The sequence below is a fragment of the Hemicordylus capensis genome, chromosome 9 (assembly GCF_027244095.1).
Source record: "Hemicordylus capensis ecotype Gifberg chromosome 9, rHemCap1.1.pri, whole genome shotgun sequence".
NCBI lineage: Eukaryota > Metazoa > Chordata > Lepidosauria > Squamata > Cordylidae > Hemicordylus > Hemicordylus capensis.
In genome coordinates, this window is record NC_069665.1 from 1219490 (window position 1) to 1236923 (window position 17434).

Sequence of the window (17434 nt, forward strand, 5' to 3'; positions counted from 1 at the left end):
ACTGGTCACGACTTGCTAGAGAGGCTGGATCTAGCTCTAATGCAAATTTTACTGGTGGATATTTTGGTGGCGATTTGTTACAGTGAACAAAGTAATAACTTCAGAGCAGAAAGGCTTAATTTTATCCTGCAGCATTTTGTTTTGTGTAGCGCTGAGTACGTGGTCACTCAGTTATGTTTAGCTATTAGCAAAATGACTCTCTTGAATAGCTAAAGCTACATTCCATTTTATAAAGTTTTAGGAGATGCTTCTAATTGGAATATAAAAAGATTGTCTTATTTTGCAGGTGCCATGTTTCAGAACAAATTGGAAGTACTGGGAAAGAAGAGCTGAAGATAAGAGCATAACATTGAAATATAGGCGAACTGGAAAAAAATTAACCTGTCTCTGAGGTGACTAAAGGGGAATAATGGTGATTTTGCGCCGGGCTCGGCCGCCTGCTTCCGCCCCAACCAGCAATGAATCTTGACTCGCTCTCGCTGGCCTTGTCTCAAATCAGCTACCTGGTGGACAATTTAACCAAGAAAAACTACCGAGCCAGCCAGCAGGAAATACAGCACGTAAGTAGCGAATGGTCCCGTTGTTTAATAAGAGGAAACAGTGAAAAGGGTGTCCACTCCTTGCTGTATCCCTTACATTCTTGCCTCTCATTGGTTGAATTAGTAATAGAACTAATAGAGCCAAACCTTATTTTATTACATTTGCTGGGAGCTGATTGTTTGGTCTCGCTTAAGTTGCCCTAAAAGGCAATTTTCAATATTTTTGCTATTGGTTCAGCTGCCTCTCTTGATGTATACATGTAAGGAGTTTAGGATCCCTGTCTTGAATTGTTGCATAGTCTTGTGGAGTTAGTGCTTACATCCATGCTTTATTTTGAGATCCCTTGAATATTTAAGAACTCCAGCCCTCACCCAGCTCACTGCCAATCTTGTGGCAACTTAATACGAAATAAATTTGACAATTCTTAATTCTAAGGCACACTTTTAGCTTTTATAGCTAACTTCATGGTATGAGGCACCCTCTTTGTTTCTAAGACTGGACCTGCCAAGAATCAGATGGTGGTGGGGGGGATAAATTGATAGGGCAGTTTGCTTTCTTAATAGATCCAGAATAAACCAAGCATTACCAGTGTTACACAGGCAGGAAGAGAGAAGCTCTGCTTACACTGGCTTAAAAGCAGCTGGAATATACTCCACACCACTCTAGGGGGCTAGTATAAACCAGCGGGGTCCACTGGACATAGAACTTGTTCCTGTGGCAAGGTTACTCAAGCAGTTATGGCAACTGACGCCAGTTTTGTGGAAATGAGATTTTTCTAGGAAAACCTCTTTCCTGAATAGTAGTAGGAAGTCTCTTTGGGGTTGCAACCACTGCGTGCCCAAGTGTTGGAAGCAGAATAAATTAGAAATGAGGAATACCACTAATATAGTTTTCTGAGTTTCTGCAATTACATGAAGAAGATAGTCAGAATTTGAAAATGTCTATAGTTAGAATTTTGTGCATGGGGGAGCAGGCTTGGGTTCAAAAACGCTTTCAAAGATGTGTGGCTGAGAAACAGGAAGCACTTGCTCCTCCTGCTCACACTGGCACAATTGCCCAGTTAGCACACAGCTATCCCTCTGCAAATATTCTGTCCAACTCATTCTATAGGAATCTGCAGGATCTGAGGAGGGCGGTGGTTTAAATTTATTCAGATGTAATAGCTGAAGTGACTTCTTGAAACTGAAGTCACTTCCCTTCTGTTCCTTGCAGAACTCTCAGACCTTCTAAAGGTGGTTTGGGTGGCACAGTTACAGAGCAATAGCTGCTCACCAGCTGGGCTCAGCAAGTTTCTAGATCCCCCACCTGCCTATGCATAAGAGGAACCTGGGGGAATCCAGATGTCAGAGGCAGCTAACCACTTTGGCTCCCTGTCACTACTTGGCTACAATCTTTGCTGGACTGTCAACCAATCTTCTTCCTCATTCAACACTATATCCCACCTATCCTGTCCAAAGGTCAGGACTGAAATGACTTTGAGAATGCCGTGGAGGCTTTTAAAGGGAGACACTCCCAGCTGAGATTGTCTTGTTGCAAATATCTGTTTCCTGCTGAGAGCACAGTGACTCAAAAGTGTTGTCTAGAGCAGAAACTACATCAGGATCTGCTGGTAGATCTCTAGATGATTTGAAGTCTGCAATGATTTCTCACTCCCAATTGCAGAAAGGCTTGTTTTCTGAAATTAAACTGCTGAAGGAGAAAGTTTTTGGGGAAGCTAGGATTAGGTTTTTGTGTGGACGAAGTATGAGCTCTGCTCCTGCAAGGAAAAACTATTCCTGGGCTGAGAATAGGAATTGAGGCATTTGTTTTTCCTTCTCCCTTCATTTTGGTACAATGTCCAAAGTTACTCTCTGTCTAAAGAAGTTAGTGCAATGTTTGAAGTTTAACCAGGGCAGTTAGGGTGATTTTCCTGTAATTTGATACGATACTGCAGTGGGCTGAGTTGGCTAGAACCAAGAGCCAGAGGTCTTCAAAATGGTTGAGATCAGTAGTCAACTGTTTTCTAGTAGCCAGCCTCCCAGTGCACTTGCTCCAATGCTTTATCTTGTTTAATAAAGTGGTGAAAAAATTCATAACAAGTTTTCTGTTAACATTTTAAAGATTTTTTTGGCGCAAAAAATAGTTTTGATAAAAAGCTGAAGATATACAGTAGTACCTCTGGTACCAAACCCAAAACCTGGGGAGAAAACACATTTTTTGTTGTAAAAGTGAAGTTTTTTTGAGAACAGAATCCAGTGACTACTGCAGGCCTGTTCACCTTAGGCCCCTCAGCTGTTTTTGAACTACAACTCCCATAATCATGGGAGTTGAGACTGCCTTGGTCGGACTGATGGATGATTTCCAACTAGCTATCAACAGAGGGAGTGTGGCTCTGCTGATTCTTTTGGGTCCCTCTGCAGCTTTCAATACCATTGCCCATGGTATCCTGGACCGTCGGAGGGAGGTGGGATTGGGTGGCACTGTTTTACAGTGGTTCTGCTTCTACCTCTCTGGAAGATTCCAGATGGTGTTGCTTAGAGATTGTTGTTCCACTAAGCGGGAACTGAAGTGTGCAGTTCCACAAGGCTCCATACTGTCTCCAGTGCTCTTTAACATCTACATGAAACTGCTGGGAGAGATCATCAGGAGGTTTGGTGCTGGGTGTTATCAATATGCTGAAGACACCCAGATCTACTTCACTATTTTGACCTTATCAGGAAATGGCATATCTTCCCTAAATGCCTGCCTGGAGGCAGTAATGGGCTAGATGAGGGATAACAAATTCAAGTTGTACTGACTTTTTAATTTGTAACTTTTAAATATGTTAAATTTTGTACACCGCCTAGAGATATACATGTTAGCTGGTATAGAAATATGATAAATAAATAAAATAAATAATTCCCTGCCAAAGTGGCCAATAGCCTGGGATTATGGGAACTGTAGGCCAACCTCTTCAGGAGGGCCGAAGTTGAGCAGCCCTGGATTAAGGCCAAGTTCTTGTGGCATGGGTTTTCACAAATTAGAGTTCATTGTCATATCCTGATCATGGAAACCCCCAACCAGCTCACAGGAAAGGCAGATTAAATCTACATTATCTTAACACCTGTGTTAACACTGTGAACACCTGTGTGTTCTTTTTTTCTCCTGTGTTTTGTGGCTGGTGGTTTTTAGATGGCAGCCCAGTGGAAGTGTTCCATAGTTCAGAAGCCTTTCTAACTGGCGGCAGCAGCTTCAGCTTCACGGGTGGGGATTCCCCTACCCCTGAAGCTGCTGCTGGGCAGAGAATGAGACTTGGTTTGTTAGTATTTGACCATTTACTGTTGACAGAGCAAGGCAAGGGGTGTGAGTGTGTTTAAGGAGGTCCATGGTTTTTTGCGGGGCTCTTGCCTTAGAGCAGGTGGAGAGACCTGCAGAAACAGAGCATACTGCGGAACTGCCAGCTGGGCGACCCACTCCTGTTCAGTACAGCCCCGCTGTCCTCCCCCCTCCCATATAAATTCTATTGCACAATATCTCTTCTGCAACACTGAAGGACTGTCACTGTGCTTTAACAAAGGAAATGCAATAGTGGGCAATCCAGTGTGCCTCTGGTGGCACACACACACACACACACCCCCTGCACTACTGTCCAGACAGAGTCCTGTCCCAAACCCTCATGGGGCTTCTGTTCTAGTCCCATGTTTAAGTCTCCTACTTCTGCTCAGGGGTGTGGTGAAACTGTCTGAGGAATTCTCAGAAGCTTATCCTTAAGAGGAAAGCAGAGATTCCTCTTTGAATTTTGGTTCCTCCTTGAAGGAACCATGACATTCTCTTTGAAATTCAAGGGAGAGAATTATTTCAAAGAAGGTTTCTAGAAGAACAAAAGATTTGAGCTGTGAGTTGTGGGAGGGAAAGGGAAAGGAGTTCCTCTGAAGGTGAGATAGTCATGCTGCTTTGGAATAGCAAGTGATATAATTCCCTGAGGGCTCCTTTAAGAGTAGGGGGAGGTGTATGTGTGCCTGTGCTGGGGAAGGACATGCCTGTGTTAGAAGCATTTTACTCGAAATGTAGGGGAATGATGGCGGAGCTTCCTCCTACTATAGTCCAATGAAAATGCTGTTTGCAAATGAGGAGGAGGGAGTTTTGGTGCTCCTCCTCCTCCCTGAAATTCAGACTCCTGGTGGGAATTAATAAGTCACTCTCTTACTCAGTCAGCAAGGGATAAGTGCAAAACATGGCAGCGAGGGTTTTATCCGGAGCTGCCCCTTGGGAACACATCACCCCCATTTTGAAAGAGTTGCACTGGCTGCCGGTTCGTTTCCAGGTCCAATTCAAGGTGCTGGTTTTGACCTTTAAAGCCCTAAACGGTTTGGGCCCGGGGTATTTGAGGGACCGCCTGCTCCCAAGGGTTGCTGCCCGCTTGATGAGGACATCTGGGGGGGCCCTGCTCCGGGTGCCGACAATGAGAGAGGCCCGGCTGTCGTGTACTCTGTTGCTGCCCCCAGACTCTGGAATGCTCTCCCAGTGGCCATTTGTTCCTCGGACGCCATCACGGCTTTTAGAAAGCTTGTAAAGACTTGGCTTTTTACCCAGGCTTTTACATAATCATTTTTACTGCTGCTTCTGTATGTTTTTTATCTTTTGTATTGTTTTTATGCCTGTTTTTATATGTTTTTATATTTTTTGCTTGATGTTTTTATTGCCTTTTTATTGAATGTTTTAACTTTTGTAAACCGCCTTGGGGTTTTCTTTTAACGAAAGGCAGTATATAAATGTAAAAATAAATAAATAAATAAATAAATAAGATCATTCTGTCTGGCTGCACACACTATTTCATGGCAGATAGCTGAGCACTTGGCGTTGGTTAAGATTCTTCAGTATTCTTTAGCTCTTCTGTTCAAACATGAACTTTAAAAAAGTGGTTTGGTTCTGATTTGTAGCGATTTAGATAATTTTCCATGCAGAATAATGTAGATCTATTCTGTTTGCAATGCAATTGTCTAAAATGAATTACAGTGTTAATGATATCACTTTAGAGAATATTTGGCTAAATTTATTTTTGAATCTTTTAAAGAATTTTTACAAACAAAATGCATATAACAGGATAAAAACTGGAAAACCCACTGTTTAGCTTGAATAGTAGAGCATCAACAAGCAAGAACTATAGTGCCAAAAAGCCACAAGAGCTTTCAGCCTCAATTTAAGAATTTACTACATTGAGGCTTCTTGCTGGAGAAGAGCCAGTGGATGAGCAAGGCTCTACTTGAGCACCAGGAGGATGACATGTCCTAGGCCCTGCCTCCCTTCTCCTCCTCTTGAGATGGCTCTCTGGAAAATATAGTGACTCCAAATATGGTTGGAGCAGATGGGAACCCTAATCACCCCTCAAAATAATAATCTGAGTGCCTGATTGCTGAACAGGTTTTGAATTGATTGGCACTTATGTTTAGGGGCTCCAGTTCAGATTCAAGGCAACCAAGAGGCTTTAGACTTGGGCTCAGTTCTGGCTCACTCTGGGGGAAATGCTGTAAAAATTTTTTTTGCATTTGAGTTCTTGATTGTCAGATGAAGGAAACTTTCAAGAGCTTTAACCAGCTGTTTATCAAACTCCACCATAGGACTGGGAGTATTCAGTGTTAAAATAAATCTTAGATTGTCTTCCCAGCTGAAAGCTTTCTACTTATTAAGTAATTAAATGATGCCTTTCTATTGTGTTTCCCTTTTTTTTGTTAGTAGCCTTTTGCTGTGGTGAGATATACATCAATTGAATTAAATAAAACAATCCCACAAATTTTCTGATGAATGTTAGATTTCCTGACAATGTGAATAAAGGATGATGTACTTGACTCTGCTCTCTCTAAAGCATTTGCCTCATTAAAAAAAAAAAAAATACAAGTCCTTGACAAAATGAGTCCATTACTGGTGACTGCGTGGCCTCAAGCCTTACTAAGTTCATAGATGTGTTGCAGGAATTTTGTTGCATGCTTCAGTCTAGACCACCTGCTGGTTTTACCTCCTGTGCTCCCTGGAACTGTTACCAGAATGGTTGTGCCAAGGGCATTAGTCCTGAGCAGACCTTCACAGATATTTTGCCTGGCCCTATGCTGGAACCCTGACCTTCATCTGCTGCGTCTCTGTGGAAAAACAGAAGCCTGCTCAGGACCAAGCTTACTGGCTCGGCTCAGTCTCTGCCCTTTCTGTAAATGACTTCTTCCTGTTAGAAGACTTGGTTCAACAAAACATCCAAGTAGGAAGATCAAGTGGAACTGGCGAGCAGCTCCTACTTGGCACCAGTCAGCAATCTAAAACTGAGTGCTCTCTACTCCACACAGGAGTAGAAATGCTTTATGAATGGAGTCTGCACTCAATGGTGGCATATTACTGCTGCCCCCACCACTTGGTTCCCCAGGGTGGCATCCTCCCTCATACAGGCTGTGTCCATGTGATTGTGGCCCCTGTGGGAGTGTCACAAGTCCTGTTGGTATATGGTGGCCCCCACTGGCTGCAAGGACCCACCCTCTTGTTTCTGGTTCTCTTTCTTTTTGCTCTTTCACACAGGGGAGTGGTCAAACCTTACCTGATAAGGTTATTTTTTAAAAGAGTGAGAAAAAGAAAATGTGTCTCTGGGAATCCTGGCTAGCAGGCTACAGCGGCACAGAACAAATTCCTTGTGTGAGCATCAGCCTGCTTGAGATGAGCAGTTTGCCTAGCCTACATGCTTTGTGCATAGCCAGTGTGCTTTTCCAACACAAGCTCTCTAGTGCCCACATGTTTTTTGTTTCATTCATTCATTCCATTCATTTTTACATTTATATTCTGCTCTTCCTCTAAGGAGCCCAGAGCAGGGTACATAGTTATATTTCTCCTCACAACAACCCTGTGAGGTAGGTTCACATCATGTTACATGTGAAAGATACATTGACACTCCCCTACATCAGCAAGCAGAAGGGAGTCGGGTCCCTGGCCCTGCATGGTTTGTTCCCTGGGCAGACCAACAGGTCTTGTGTGTTGAGGCTTTTCATGGCATTATCAATTTTTTAAAACTGTTTTGTTATGTGTGTTTGGTTTTAATGTAAACCACCCTCTGCCACTTTATGGAGGGAAGTATATAAACTGACTAAATAACCAATCCGGGCAGACTGGCTAAGTGGGCATAGCCTTGACGCTCCCCACCCCCGTCAATGAAGCCTTCACAACTCTGTTCCCTTAGATCTTTGAGTATTGCATAATGCTGGTTTGGGACCTGTTTGGTGCATCCAGTACCAATGTCAGGAAATTACTTTTCCAGAACCAGGGGGAGCCAAACACAGAGCATTGACATGCTAACTCAGCCTTGGCCACGGAGGTTTCTGCTTTTTGCCACAGCCCTTGTCAAGACCAGAAAGACCTTGCAGCTCAGAGATGGCCAAGGCATCCCTGCTTTGGCAGTAGTCGGTCTTCAGAACTAGCCTTCACTGAAGCCTCCTCTCTTTCCAGATCCATTCAGTCAAAGACTGTTTCAACTATTCCAGTTCAGGCCTCCTCTAACTCTACTCAGACACTGAGTGTGTTGGCATGGGGGCCAGTGGTCCCTCCAGTTTTTTTTCATCTCTGTGTGGAATGAGTTTTGTTCTGGGCGGAAGTATCAAGGCAGTGTACGCGCACATGCATTCAGAATGGGGCCTTCCTGAGTCAACCTGAGCGGGATCGAAAATAAACTGAGCGGACATCCAAAAACTTGTGAGCGCACACCTTAGAGGGAACAGTGATGGGGGGCCTAGAATGTATTGCTGAGGTCTTTGACACTCTCTTAGCTGTTGGTACAGACTCACCAGCCAAGTTTACCACCCCACTTGTGCTCAGTCCTGCTAGTCTCACGTCAAAGGCCTCTCCCCTCAAGAAACTTAAAGAGCTTGTTATCTTAGTGCTCCTCCAAGATGGTCTACTCTAGACCAAGGATTCCCAACTTGGAAGCCTCCAGATGTTGCTGAACCACAATTCCCATCAGCCCCAGCTACAATTTATTGGGGCTGGAGCTGATGGGAGTTGTAGTTTCACAACATCTGGAGGCCACCAAGTTGGGAATCCCTGGTCTAGAGTTGTGCCTTAACCAGCCTTATAATAAGGCATATCTGCTGTCTCTGATAGGTTCCCTACCCCTCATACAGTATTCCTTTATTGTTGTACGGTGGTTTCCTACTACTCTGATGTAACTGGCTCTGTCCAGCTAACCCCCTTATTAAATCACTCAACCAAACCTCTCTGCTTCTTACCATTAAGACAGCTTTTCTGTTTCAGCTTTGCTCTGCACATAGAATGTCTGAGTTAGTCACCTGATTGGCTGATCCACTGTTTATTTCACAAAAATATAGTGCTTCACACACTTATACATCTTGTGTTCTGAAGGCCAGTTCACATTATCATCAGATGAACAATATCTAGCTTTCCCTTTCCTTCTGTCCTAACCTTCAGTGTTGGAAGGAGATGGAATAGCATTGCTTCAACAGCCCTTCAAACCTTACTTATGTTTCTCCTAGGCCTTTCAGATGTTTCTCCTCCCTCTTTGTCACTTATTATATGGGTTAGAGGCAGAGTAGAATAGTTTTTGGCATCTCCCTCTAAGCAGGTGAATTTGTGTATTGCTGAGGTCTACAAAGCCTTCAGCCACATCCAACCCATTTTGGGTTGAGATATTTTGACCCATTTCCCTCAGGGGACTGCTACATCTTGGGCCTCCAGTGAATAGGTGTGCAAAATAGAGCAGTCCCTTTGACCTCCCTGCACACATTCACCAAACACAACAGGATTATGTATTTGCATCTTTAATTCAAGGGGTCCTTCAGTGTGTGTTAAAATCCTGAGTCTAGTCTAATGTCCTGTACCTTACAGGACTTTTGGGACACTGCTTTGTTGTGCCCCAATGTTGGACCAGTGGTTGGTACCAAGAAAGGAATATGGAGAACTTTCAGGGTTCAATTTTAATGATTTAAATCACAACTTAAATCACTTGTCAGGAAGATTCTATTGAATCATCCTTTTCTAATAAAAGTGCATTCTTGTTCTCTGATACAACCTTAATACCTTAGGGTTACCTTAGAGCGCCTTCTTCTGTATGATCCCCATCGCATGTTGAGGTCATCTGGAGAGGTCCGTCTCCAGTTACCACCAGTATGTCTGGTGGTGACTTGGAACTGGGCCTTCTCTGTAGCTGCTCCTGGCATATGGAATGCAATCCTGGCAGATATGCGCAGTTTAGGCTTGCTGTTGGCCTTTAAGAAAGCTGCACGGGAGATGGCAATGGTAAACCCCTCCTGTATGCTACCAAAGAAAAACCACAGGGCTCTTTCTTTGTTCTCCAGGAGTCGACACCAACTTGATGGCGCACTTTACTTTTAATGACTTACTTGTTTGGCCTGGCCTTCCAAGGTTTTAAAGCTGTTTTTAAGTATTTTAATTGGTTTTAAATTGTTAAAATTGTTTTTATATTAATTTAAGTAGTGTGTTTTAAATGATTTGTTGTTTATGTTAAACTAGTTGTATACTGCCCAGAGCCTCTGGATGGGGGTGGTTTATAAATGTAAGAAATAAACAATAAATAAATGTATATTTATCACTACTCAGAGGTGTAGGTTTCGTTTTTAGAAGGAAAATAACACACTATACATTATAAAGCAACTACTAGGTGAGACCTGTCCTAGACTGGGCAAAGTCATTTTGTGTAGATTGCACTTCTAGGAAAGTTCAAGAAATTAAATATATGTAACAGAATGTCTTATTAATGTGCTTGCAAAAGGGAAGTAAAAGAACAGTTTGAAGTGTGTAGGATTTCAATTTTGAACATTTGTTCTATGAAATAATGACCATATGGCAAATTTGAATCTGAGAAAGATCTTCGGGTTTTGGGGGCATGGTGTCATTTTGGAATTATTGATCTGATTGAGTGTTCAGAATCTTAACAATAACATTTAAAATGATGGTTATATTCAGAATTTTGTCTTTAAAAAACTAAAATATTTTTAAACATTTCCCCGAGCATATTTCAGTATAACAAGTAATGCATTTAGCCAGTTTAAGTGGCTGGATTGTTCATGCAAAATGTGGCATCTGTAGGTCATCGGGAAGGAGGATATTCAGAATTTCTTCCCAAAATTGTTTTGAGAAAAATGTCCACCGAGCTTATCCTTGTATAATAAGTAGGGTATTCAGCTAATTTGAGCAGCAGGATTATTTGGTATTTGTAGGTCATTTACTATTTTGTACAAACAAATTCTTCAAAATATATAGTATTTATTTATTAAGATTCTATGCTGCCCGCCCTAAAGTGGCTCAGGGTGGCTTGCATTAAAATAAAAAGCACAATGAAACAATTAAAGTTAGAAAACATTTAAAACCAGATTAAAATTAAAACTAGATATTAAAAGCCAAGCTAAAAAGATGGGTCTTTAGTGTTCTCGTGAAGGCTTCCAAGGAAGATAATCCTTTACGGGCAACATGTTCCACAACCCATAGGTGACAACTGGGGCGGCCCAACCCAGGTTGCTGTCAGATGAACCGGTGGCACCCAAAGGCAGACCCCTCCTGACGGGGATCTTGTAGAGAAAGGCACTCTCCCAGGTAACCTGGACCTAAGCCACTCAAGGCTTTAAATTAAGGTAATAACCAGTACTTTTGTACCATGCCCAGAAACACATCAGCAACCAATGCAACTGTTTAAGAACTGGCATAATGTGGTCTCTTCGGGATACCCCAGAGACCAATCTGGTTGCCATATTTTGAACTAACTGAAGTTTCCGAACTATGTACAAAGACAGCCTTACATAGAGGGCATTGCAGTAGTCAAACCTGGAGGTTACCAGCTGATGTACCACTTTCAGGTCATTCTCCTCAAGGAGAGGGCAGAGTTGTCAAATCAACTGCAGCTGGTAAAGAGTGCTCCTAGCCACAGCCTCAACCTGAGGTATGAGGGTGAGACCTGGGTCCAAAAGCACTCCCAAGCTATGTTCCCTCTAAGGTGTGAGCATGTGCACATGCTCACACATTCTTTGATGTCCGCTCAGTTAATTTTAGATCCCGCTCAGGTTTAGTCAGGAAGGTCTCACTCTGAATGCACATGCACACACACTGCCTTGATACTGCCACCCAGAACAAAACTCAGTCCACACATAGATAAAAAATAAAAGAGAACGCTGCTCCCAAGCTACAAACTGGTTCTTTCTGGGGGAGTGTAACCTCATCCAGAACATGAGGTTCTATCCCGTCCTGCAAATTATGACCTCCCAACAATGAGCACCTTTGTCTTGCTTGGATTCCGCTTCAGTTTTTTATCGCAGTGGCAGTATCGTAGCCAATGAGGTTAATCCGTGGCACGATTATTGCTAATTGAAAACTTTTCCCTCATACAGCACATTACTGCCTGTAGGTGGGCATTTAAGGGGCTAATACCGTTTCCTGAAATTGATGACAAGAAGAAATAGATTTGGGTCTTGTCAGCATATTGATAACACCCAGCACTAAATCCTCTTATGACCTCACCCAGTGGTTTCATGTAGATGTTTAAAAAGCATAGGTTACAGAATGGAGCCCTGAGGGATTTCATTTAGTGGCTAATGTTTTGAAGAGCAATTTTATTCTGACTCCCCCCCCCCCATTAATTTTCATCCAAAAATTGGATGATGATTTAGTCATTTTATCAATGCAGATACATACTTGTGAAGCCATTAGGAGATGAACCAGATCCAGTTCAATTAATAATGGATATTTGAAGGATATTTCTATCATGTGTTAGGTAATGATTGCCACCACCATACAGGCTTTGAAATGGTACTAAGAAGCTTGCTTGTTTTGGTTTTCAACAACCAACCAACCAACAAATATTTTAACAAAACACACACGTGTATTTTTAATTGCTAACTATTTTAGTTATAAATGTAATTTTAAAAAATTAAATAGGCAATTTCAGCCAAGTCAACATGAGGAACTTAAAATATTGAGTGATACAACTCAGTTGTCTTCATCTTTGTCTACCTGTTTGTTCATAGAATAAGAGACAAGCTTTTTCAGTTTCCAAATTTGTCAGTTTAGACTGAAAACCCCAAGGAAGAAAAAACTCTCACCTGCAGAAGGGGATACTGCTGTTAAAAGCTGGATTACCACTTCAGTGATCTCCAAATCCAGTTGTTTAAGTGACTTCCACTAACTCACTGGTGTGACTTATTTTCATCCTTTATCAGCAAACACAATTCTTGGTCTGGCCACTCTTAGCCCTGAAATTTACTCTCAGAAGTTGTTTCCACAGGGCTGGATGAATATGTTCTGCTTTCCATTCCTCTCCCTTGTCCATTGCATTTATATCCATATTCCTTCTCCTTGCTCAGCTCTACCCCATGTCCCCAAATCCATCCATCCATCCATTTATATATCTATCTTATTCAGTTTATATACCGCCCTTCCTAAAGTGGCTCAGGGCATTTTACATTAATTTAAAAAACACATAATACAATTAAAATCAGAAAACATGTATTCATTTACTATGTGTATGCAAACACCCCCGCCCCCGCTTGCTGCCATTGCCCATTTCTCACCACAACACTAACTCATAAAACCAAATTAAGTTCTGGCACCCAAGTTCTGCTTTTGTCAATCAGATCCCGCAAAACCAGGTAGTTATAGAAGCAATAGCACAGCATATTATGCTCAGTGCTGAGAAAAGAAAACCCAGCAATAGGACAGCATTTTATGCTTGGTACTGAGAAAAGAAAACCACAAAATCAAACCCACCTTCTTCCTCCTGGTGTATCCTCTTCAAAAGAACCATAAGGGCTCTCTCTGCCTCCCAGTCCCTTTGAATACATTTTGAAATTCCCTCCTGTGTTCCCTCTTTCCTCCCCCCAGCCAATGGGGTACAATTGCCCATGACAACACTTGATTTGTATGATGATAAGCAAATTGAGAAGCAAGGAGATAGCGTGCCAAGCAAAAGCCAGTGCCAGAAAACCAATCAGCAAGTGAAAAACAGGCCTCCAAAATGGCGCTTGAAACTTTTTAATCTATCTCTTTTTCTCTCTGATTTTCCTCAACTCCATGCAGAACTGGTGCCTAGTAGTTAAAATACTTTAAAAAGGGGAGAACAGCTGGTCTTGCAGTAGCAAGCATAAATTGTCCCCTTTGCTAAGGAGGGTCTGTCCCGATCTGCATTTGGATGGGTGACTACATGTGAGCACAGTCTGCTGTAAGATATTGCCCTTAAGGGATGGGACCTTAGCTCAGTGGTAAAGCATCTGCTTGCATGCAGAAGGTCCCAGGTTCCCTCCTTGGTATCTTCAGGTAGTGCTGGGAGAGACTTCTGCCTGTAACCTTGGAGAGCCACTGCCAGTCAGTGTAGACAATTCTGAACTAAATGGACCATTGGTCTGACTCTGTATAGGGCAACTTCCTATGTTGTTTATCCAGTTTTGATGTGAAAGCAAAAGGCCACAGACTTTGTCAGAAGTCTGCAAATGGAGAAGGGGTGGGAGAAACCTAACGCACCACTTTTCAGTGTCTATCCACTTGCTTGCTTCTTTCTCCTCACCATTCTGCAGGCTGAGTTACCTTGCTTGCTCTGTCTAGTGATGTGGCCCTTGTGGAGGGCATTTGGGAGCCTTATAAAAGGGTTGGCAATAGATGGTGGCAAAACAGCTCAACTATCCAAGCATGACTTGGATGGCTTCCTAGTTACAGGCAGAACCAGTAGGTGGGTCCTGAGCAAATACAAGGTATTTCAGCGAGTTCTCTATGCAGCTTGGAAATCAATATCTTAGTCTTTCCTTCTGTACTATGGACTACAGATGGCTGACACTATTTACATTAAGTTTTTTCTTTGTTTCTTGCACCTAGATTGTGAATCGGCACGGCCCCGAGGCAGACAGGCATTTACTACGCTGTCTATTCTCGCACGTGGATTTCAGTGGCGATGGTAAAAGCAGTGGCAAAGATTTCCATCAGGTAAATTCTTCACTTTAAGAGCTGCCAGTTAATTGCCTTGTTTGTTTTTTACCTTTTTACCCTGTAATGCTCAGCCTACACAGGGGCTTCAGTGGTGGCTTACAAAACCCATTGTGAAAATTCACATTATAAAAAGCACTTTTTAAACAGCCATTAAATATCCCACTAACACAAATTAAAAACAGCCAGTTGGTCTACAGTGTAAGACTTGTTAAAAAGTGAAGTAAGCCCCTTCTGTTTAAGGGACCTACAAACAAGGCCACTGGGGCTAAATAAATGGGAGGAGCTGTTCCTTTAGATTGACTTAGTGTCCATTTTGGACACCAAAGGCTGTGCAGAGACTTTCCTGCATATGGACATGATTACCAGAACTGTTAACACTTTCCAAACCACTAAAGGACACAAGTTAACATTGAGCTTGTTTAGCAGACGCTTTGAAATAGTGTTGCTTCTGAACCCAGTTGGAATTGTTTTTTCCTCCAGATCTGTGTTCATACTTAAATAGTTCAGTAGCTGAAACAACTTTTCCGTTTAAGGCTTACCAGTTATTAGACTTGCCTTTATTTTTCAATACAATATATTTTAGGGGTTTTTTAGTTTGCACTAGCCGACCCCCGCACAGAGCATCTGTTCGCTCTTTGGAGCTGGCTACCTCCCCCCCCCCCGCCACCTGCCCCAGTCCCCGGGCAGGCTGAGTGCCGAGCCCAGGCTGCTGGGCCGAATGCTGCCACCTCGGCCAGACCTGTCGCTGCATTGCCACCCCGCGGCCGGGCCCGCCACCACATCTTCACTTTGCGGCCAGGCCCGCTGGCTGTCGCCTCACAGCTTCTCAGCCAGCCAATTCTCCTGGGTGGTGCACCCAGTCCAATCAGGCAGCTCAACAGTCTCATGAATCCTGCCGCGCGTGAGCTGCACTGCCCAGCCAATCCGGCACCTCTGCTTCCCAGCCAATCCGCTGTGCTGCCGGGACGCATCCCCACAGAGGCACGTCTACGGAGATTAAATATATAGATAGATTCCTGTTCTGGATGTGAAATCTGTAGCAGTGGTGGTTGCGCTGGGCATGTCCTGTAGTGACTAAGACTTATGCATCTAGTTCAGACCTTGTTTCAGACTATTCATACTTGTGTGTTCAGCTTTCTAGTATGGTCTAAAAATATATGTAAAGTGACCCATGGTAAGAAGTATTCTGATGGATATTGGTCTCAGGTCTTCTCCAGAAAAACACTGAATTGTGTGTTTTGTAGCCATATTGTATGCTTTAAAAATGCCTTTGCTACAGCAGTTTCCTTTCTTTTCAGACTCAGTTTCTGATCCAGGAGTGTGCATCCTTGATTACAAAGCCAAACTTTATTTCGACACTGTCCTATGCTATTGAAAATCCTTTGCACTATCAGAAGGTTTGTATGCACTTCATAAAGAGTACTGTCCTATAAGAGCACTAAAAAATCCCATCTTTTTTAGTTTGTACCCTGTCTCATTTCTAACACTGAGACTTAAAACTATGTTAAAACATAAAACCAGACAGTTACGTTGGAATGCATAAAATTGGATGTAAAAACTTGGCTACCATAACCCTAACTATTAGAAGTCAGCTGAAATAAGTCTTGTACAGCTTCAGAAGCCATTTAGGCCCTAATGGAGCATAGCCAGCACTTGGAATTGAACCTGAAAGACTGTTCAGAGCCATTAGAGATGCTCAAGCACTGGTGTAAGATACTTCTGATGACCAGCCCAAGAACGTAACAAATATGTTCAGTACCAGCTGAAAAAATTATCCCTCTTTTTTCTACCCCTCACATTTCAAGGACTACCAATAATTAAACTAGTATTTGGATTCAGTGTGGATCAGGTCTGCCTGGTTCTAACTACCCAGCTGCAGCCTTGTACGGGAAGAGCCACGAGACTGTAGAGCCTGGGTTGGGTGAAATGGAGGGAGAGAGCTGAGTGTCAGCAGGATATTGGTGGCCTTAGACTCCATGCCTTTGTGTGGCCTCACCTGGCAGCCTCCTATGCAGCTGGAAAGGAACAGGGCAGACTTGGACGCTACAAGGACTGTCACTTGCCTCAGACTTTCTGTAGAACCGGAGCTTGTCCAAGCAAAGCAGTGCAAGAGGTCTCCTGGGTGCAATGGTTCTTTCACAGATCAAGCAAGCCATCAGTATCAAGGCCAGTAAACGGATCCCCAAGGCAGAGTGCTGGTATCTAGTTAACTCATTCAGTCTACTGAAACCCATTCTGCTTAGCAGATCTGCCACCGAGATGGGAGACATAGAATGCTAGATGTTCTCGCAAGGTGGCCGTGACTACAGTGTGGCATCCTCAGTTACGGGACCATCTGTTAATAGGTCAGAACAAATTAGGTGTAACAGATAATGAGCCGACCATGAAGTTCTGAACTCATCAGTTTCAGTGTATGTTGAAATCCACCAAAGCTGTCTGAGCACCCTCAGCAGAAGAAACAGCTGTCCTGTTAGAAAAGGAGCCAGCTTTACGGAAGTGAATGAAATAAGCTGAACAAGGATAGATATAACCTGTGGAATACAGCCCTACAGCATCCATATCTATAATAGGCAAGAGTGTGTTTTGTTCCTTATTTGAGGTTTCTTTTTCCTTTTTGGATTCTTGGGCAGTTGTGGCACCATCTCAGATAAGAGATTGGCTGGGGCAGTTCTGTGGCTGAGTGGTCAGTACACCAGCAGCTACCTGCATTTAGGAAAGGTGGGGTAAAAGTCCTACAGATTTCTCTAAGTAATCCTGCATGTATCGGGTACTGGATCTGCTGCTGGTTAAGCTGACTTGGCTGTCATTGAGTTCTCCACCCCTTTCCTCTTTCTTCCAGTCTTTAACTGATGTTGTACTGTTTGCCCAGTTAGAGCCAGCTGAGCGGGTGCAACACGGGCTTCAGCCAGTCAGGGCACTGGGTCATCCAGATTAAGATTGTGAATGACAGAGACTTGATTTACTACTTGTG

The 17434-nt window shown here is 43.1% G+C and overlaps 1 protein-coding gene and 1 non-coding gene across 8 annotated transcripts in view; both read left to right on the forward strand.

Annotated features, from left to right (window-relative positions):
* Positions 1–17434, forward strand: part of CNOT1 (CCR4-NOT transcription complex subunit 1) — a 93865-nt gene that overhangs the window by 7496 nt on the left and 68935 nt on the right. For all 7 annotated transcript variants that reach the window (XM_053270866.1, XM_053270863.1, XM_053270860.1 and 4 more), the window contains exons 2-4: positions 287–560; positions 14353–14460; positions 15762–15860. In XM_053270866.1, the coding sequence (XP_053126841.1) occupies positions 459–560; positions 14353–14460; positions 15762–15860 (309 nt within the window). In that variant the 5' untranslated portion in view covers positions 287–458. The remainder of the gene's footprint in view (positions 1–286; positions 561–14352; positions 14461–15761; positions 15861–17434) is intronic.
* On the forward strand, positions 11796–11932 carry LOC128334644 (U4 spliceosomal RNA). The gene has a single exon (XR_008311353.1). It is a non-coding gene; the product is annotated as a U4 spliceosomal RNA (small nuclear RNA).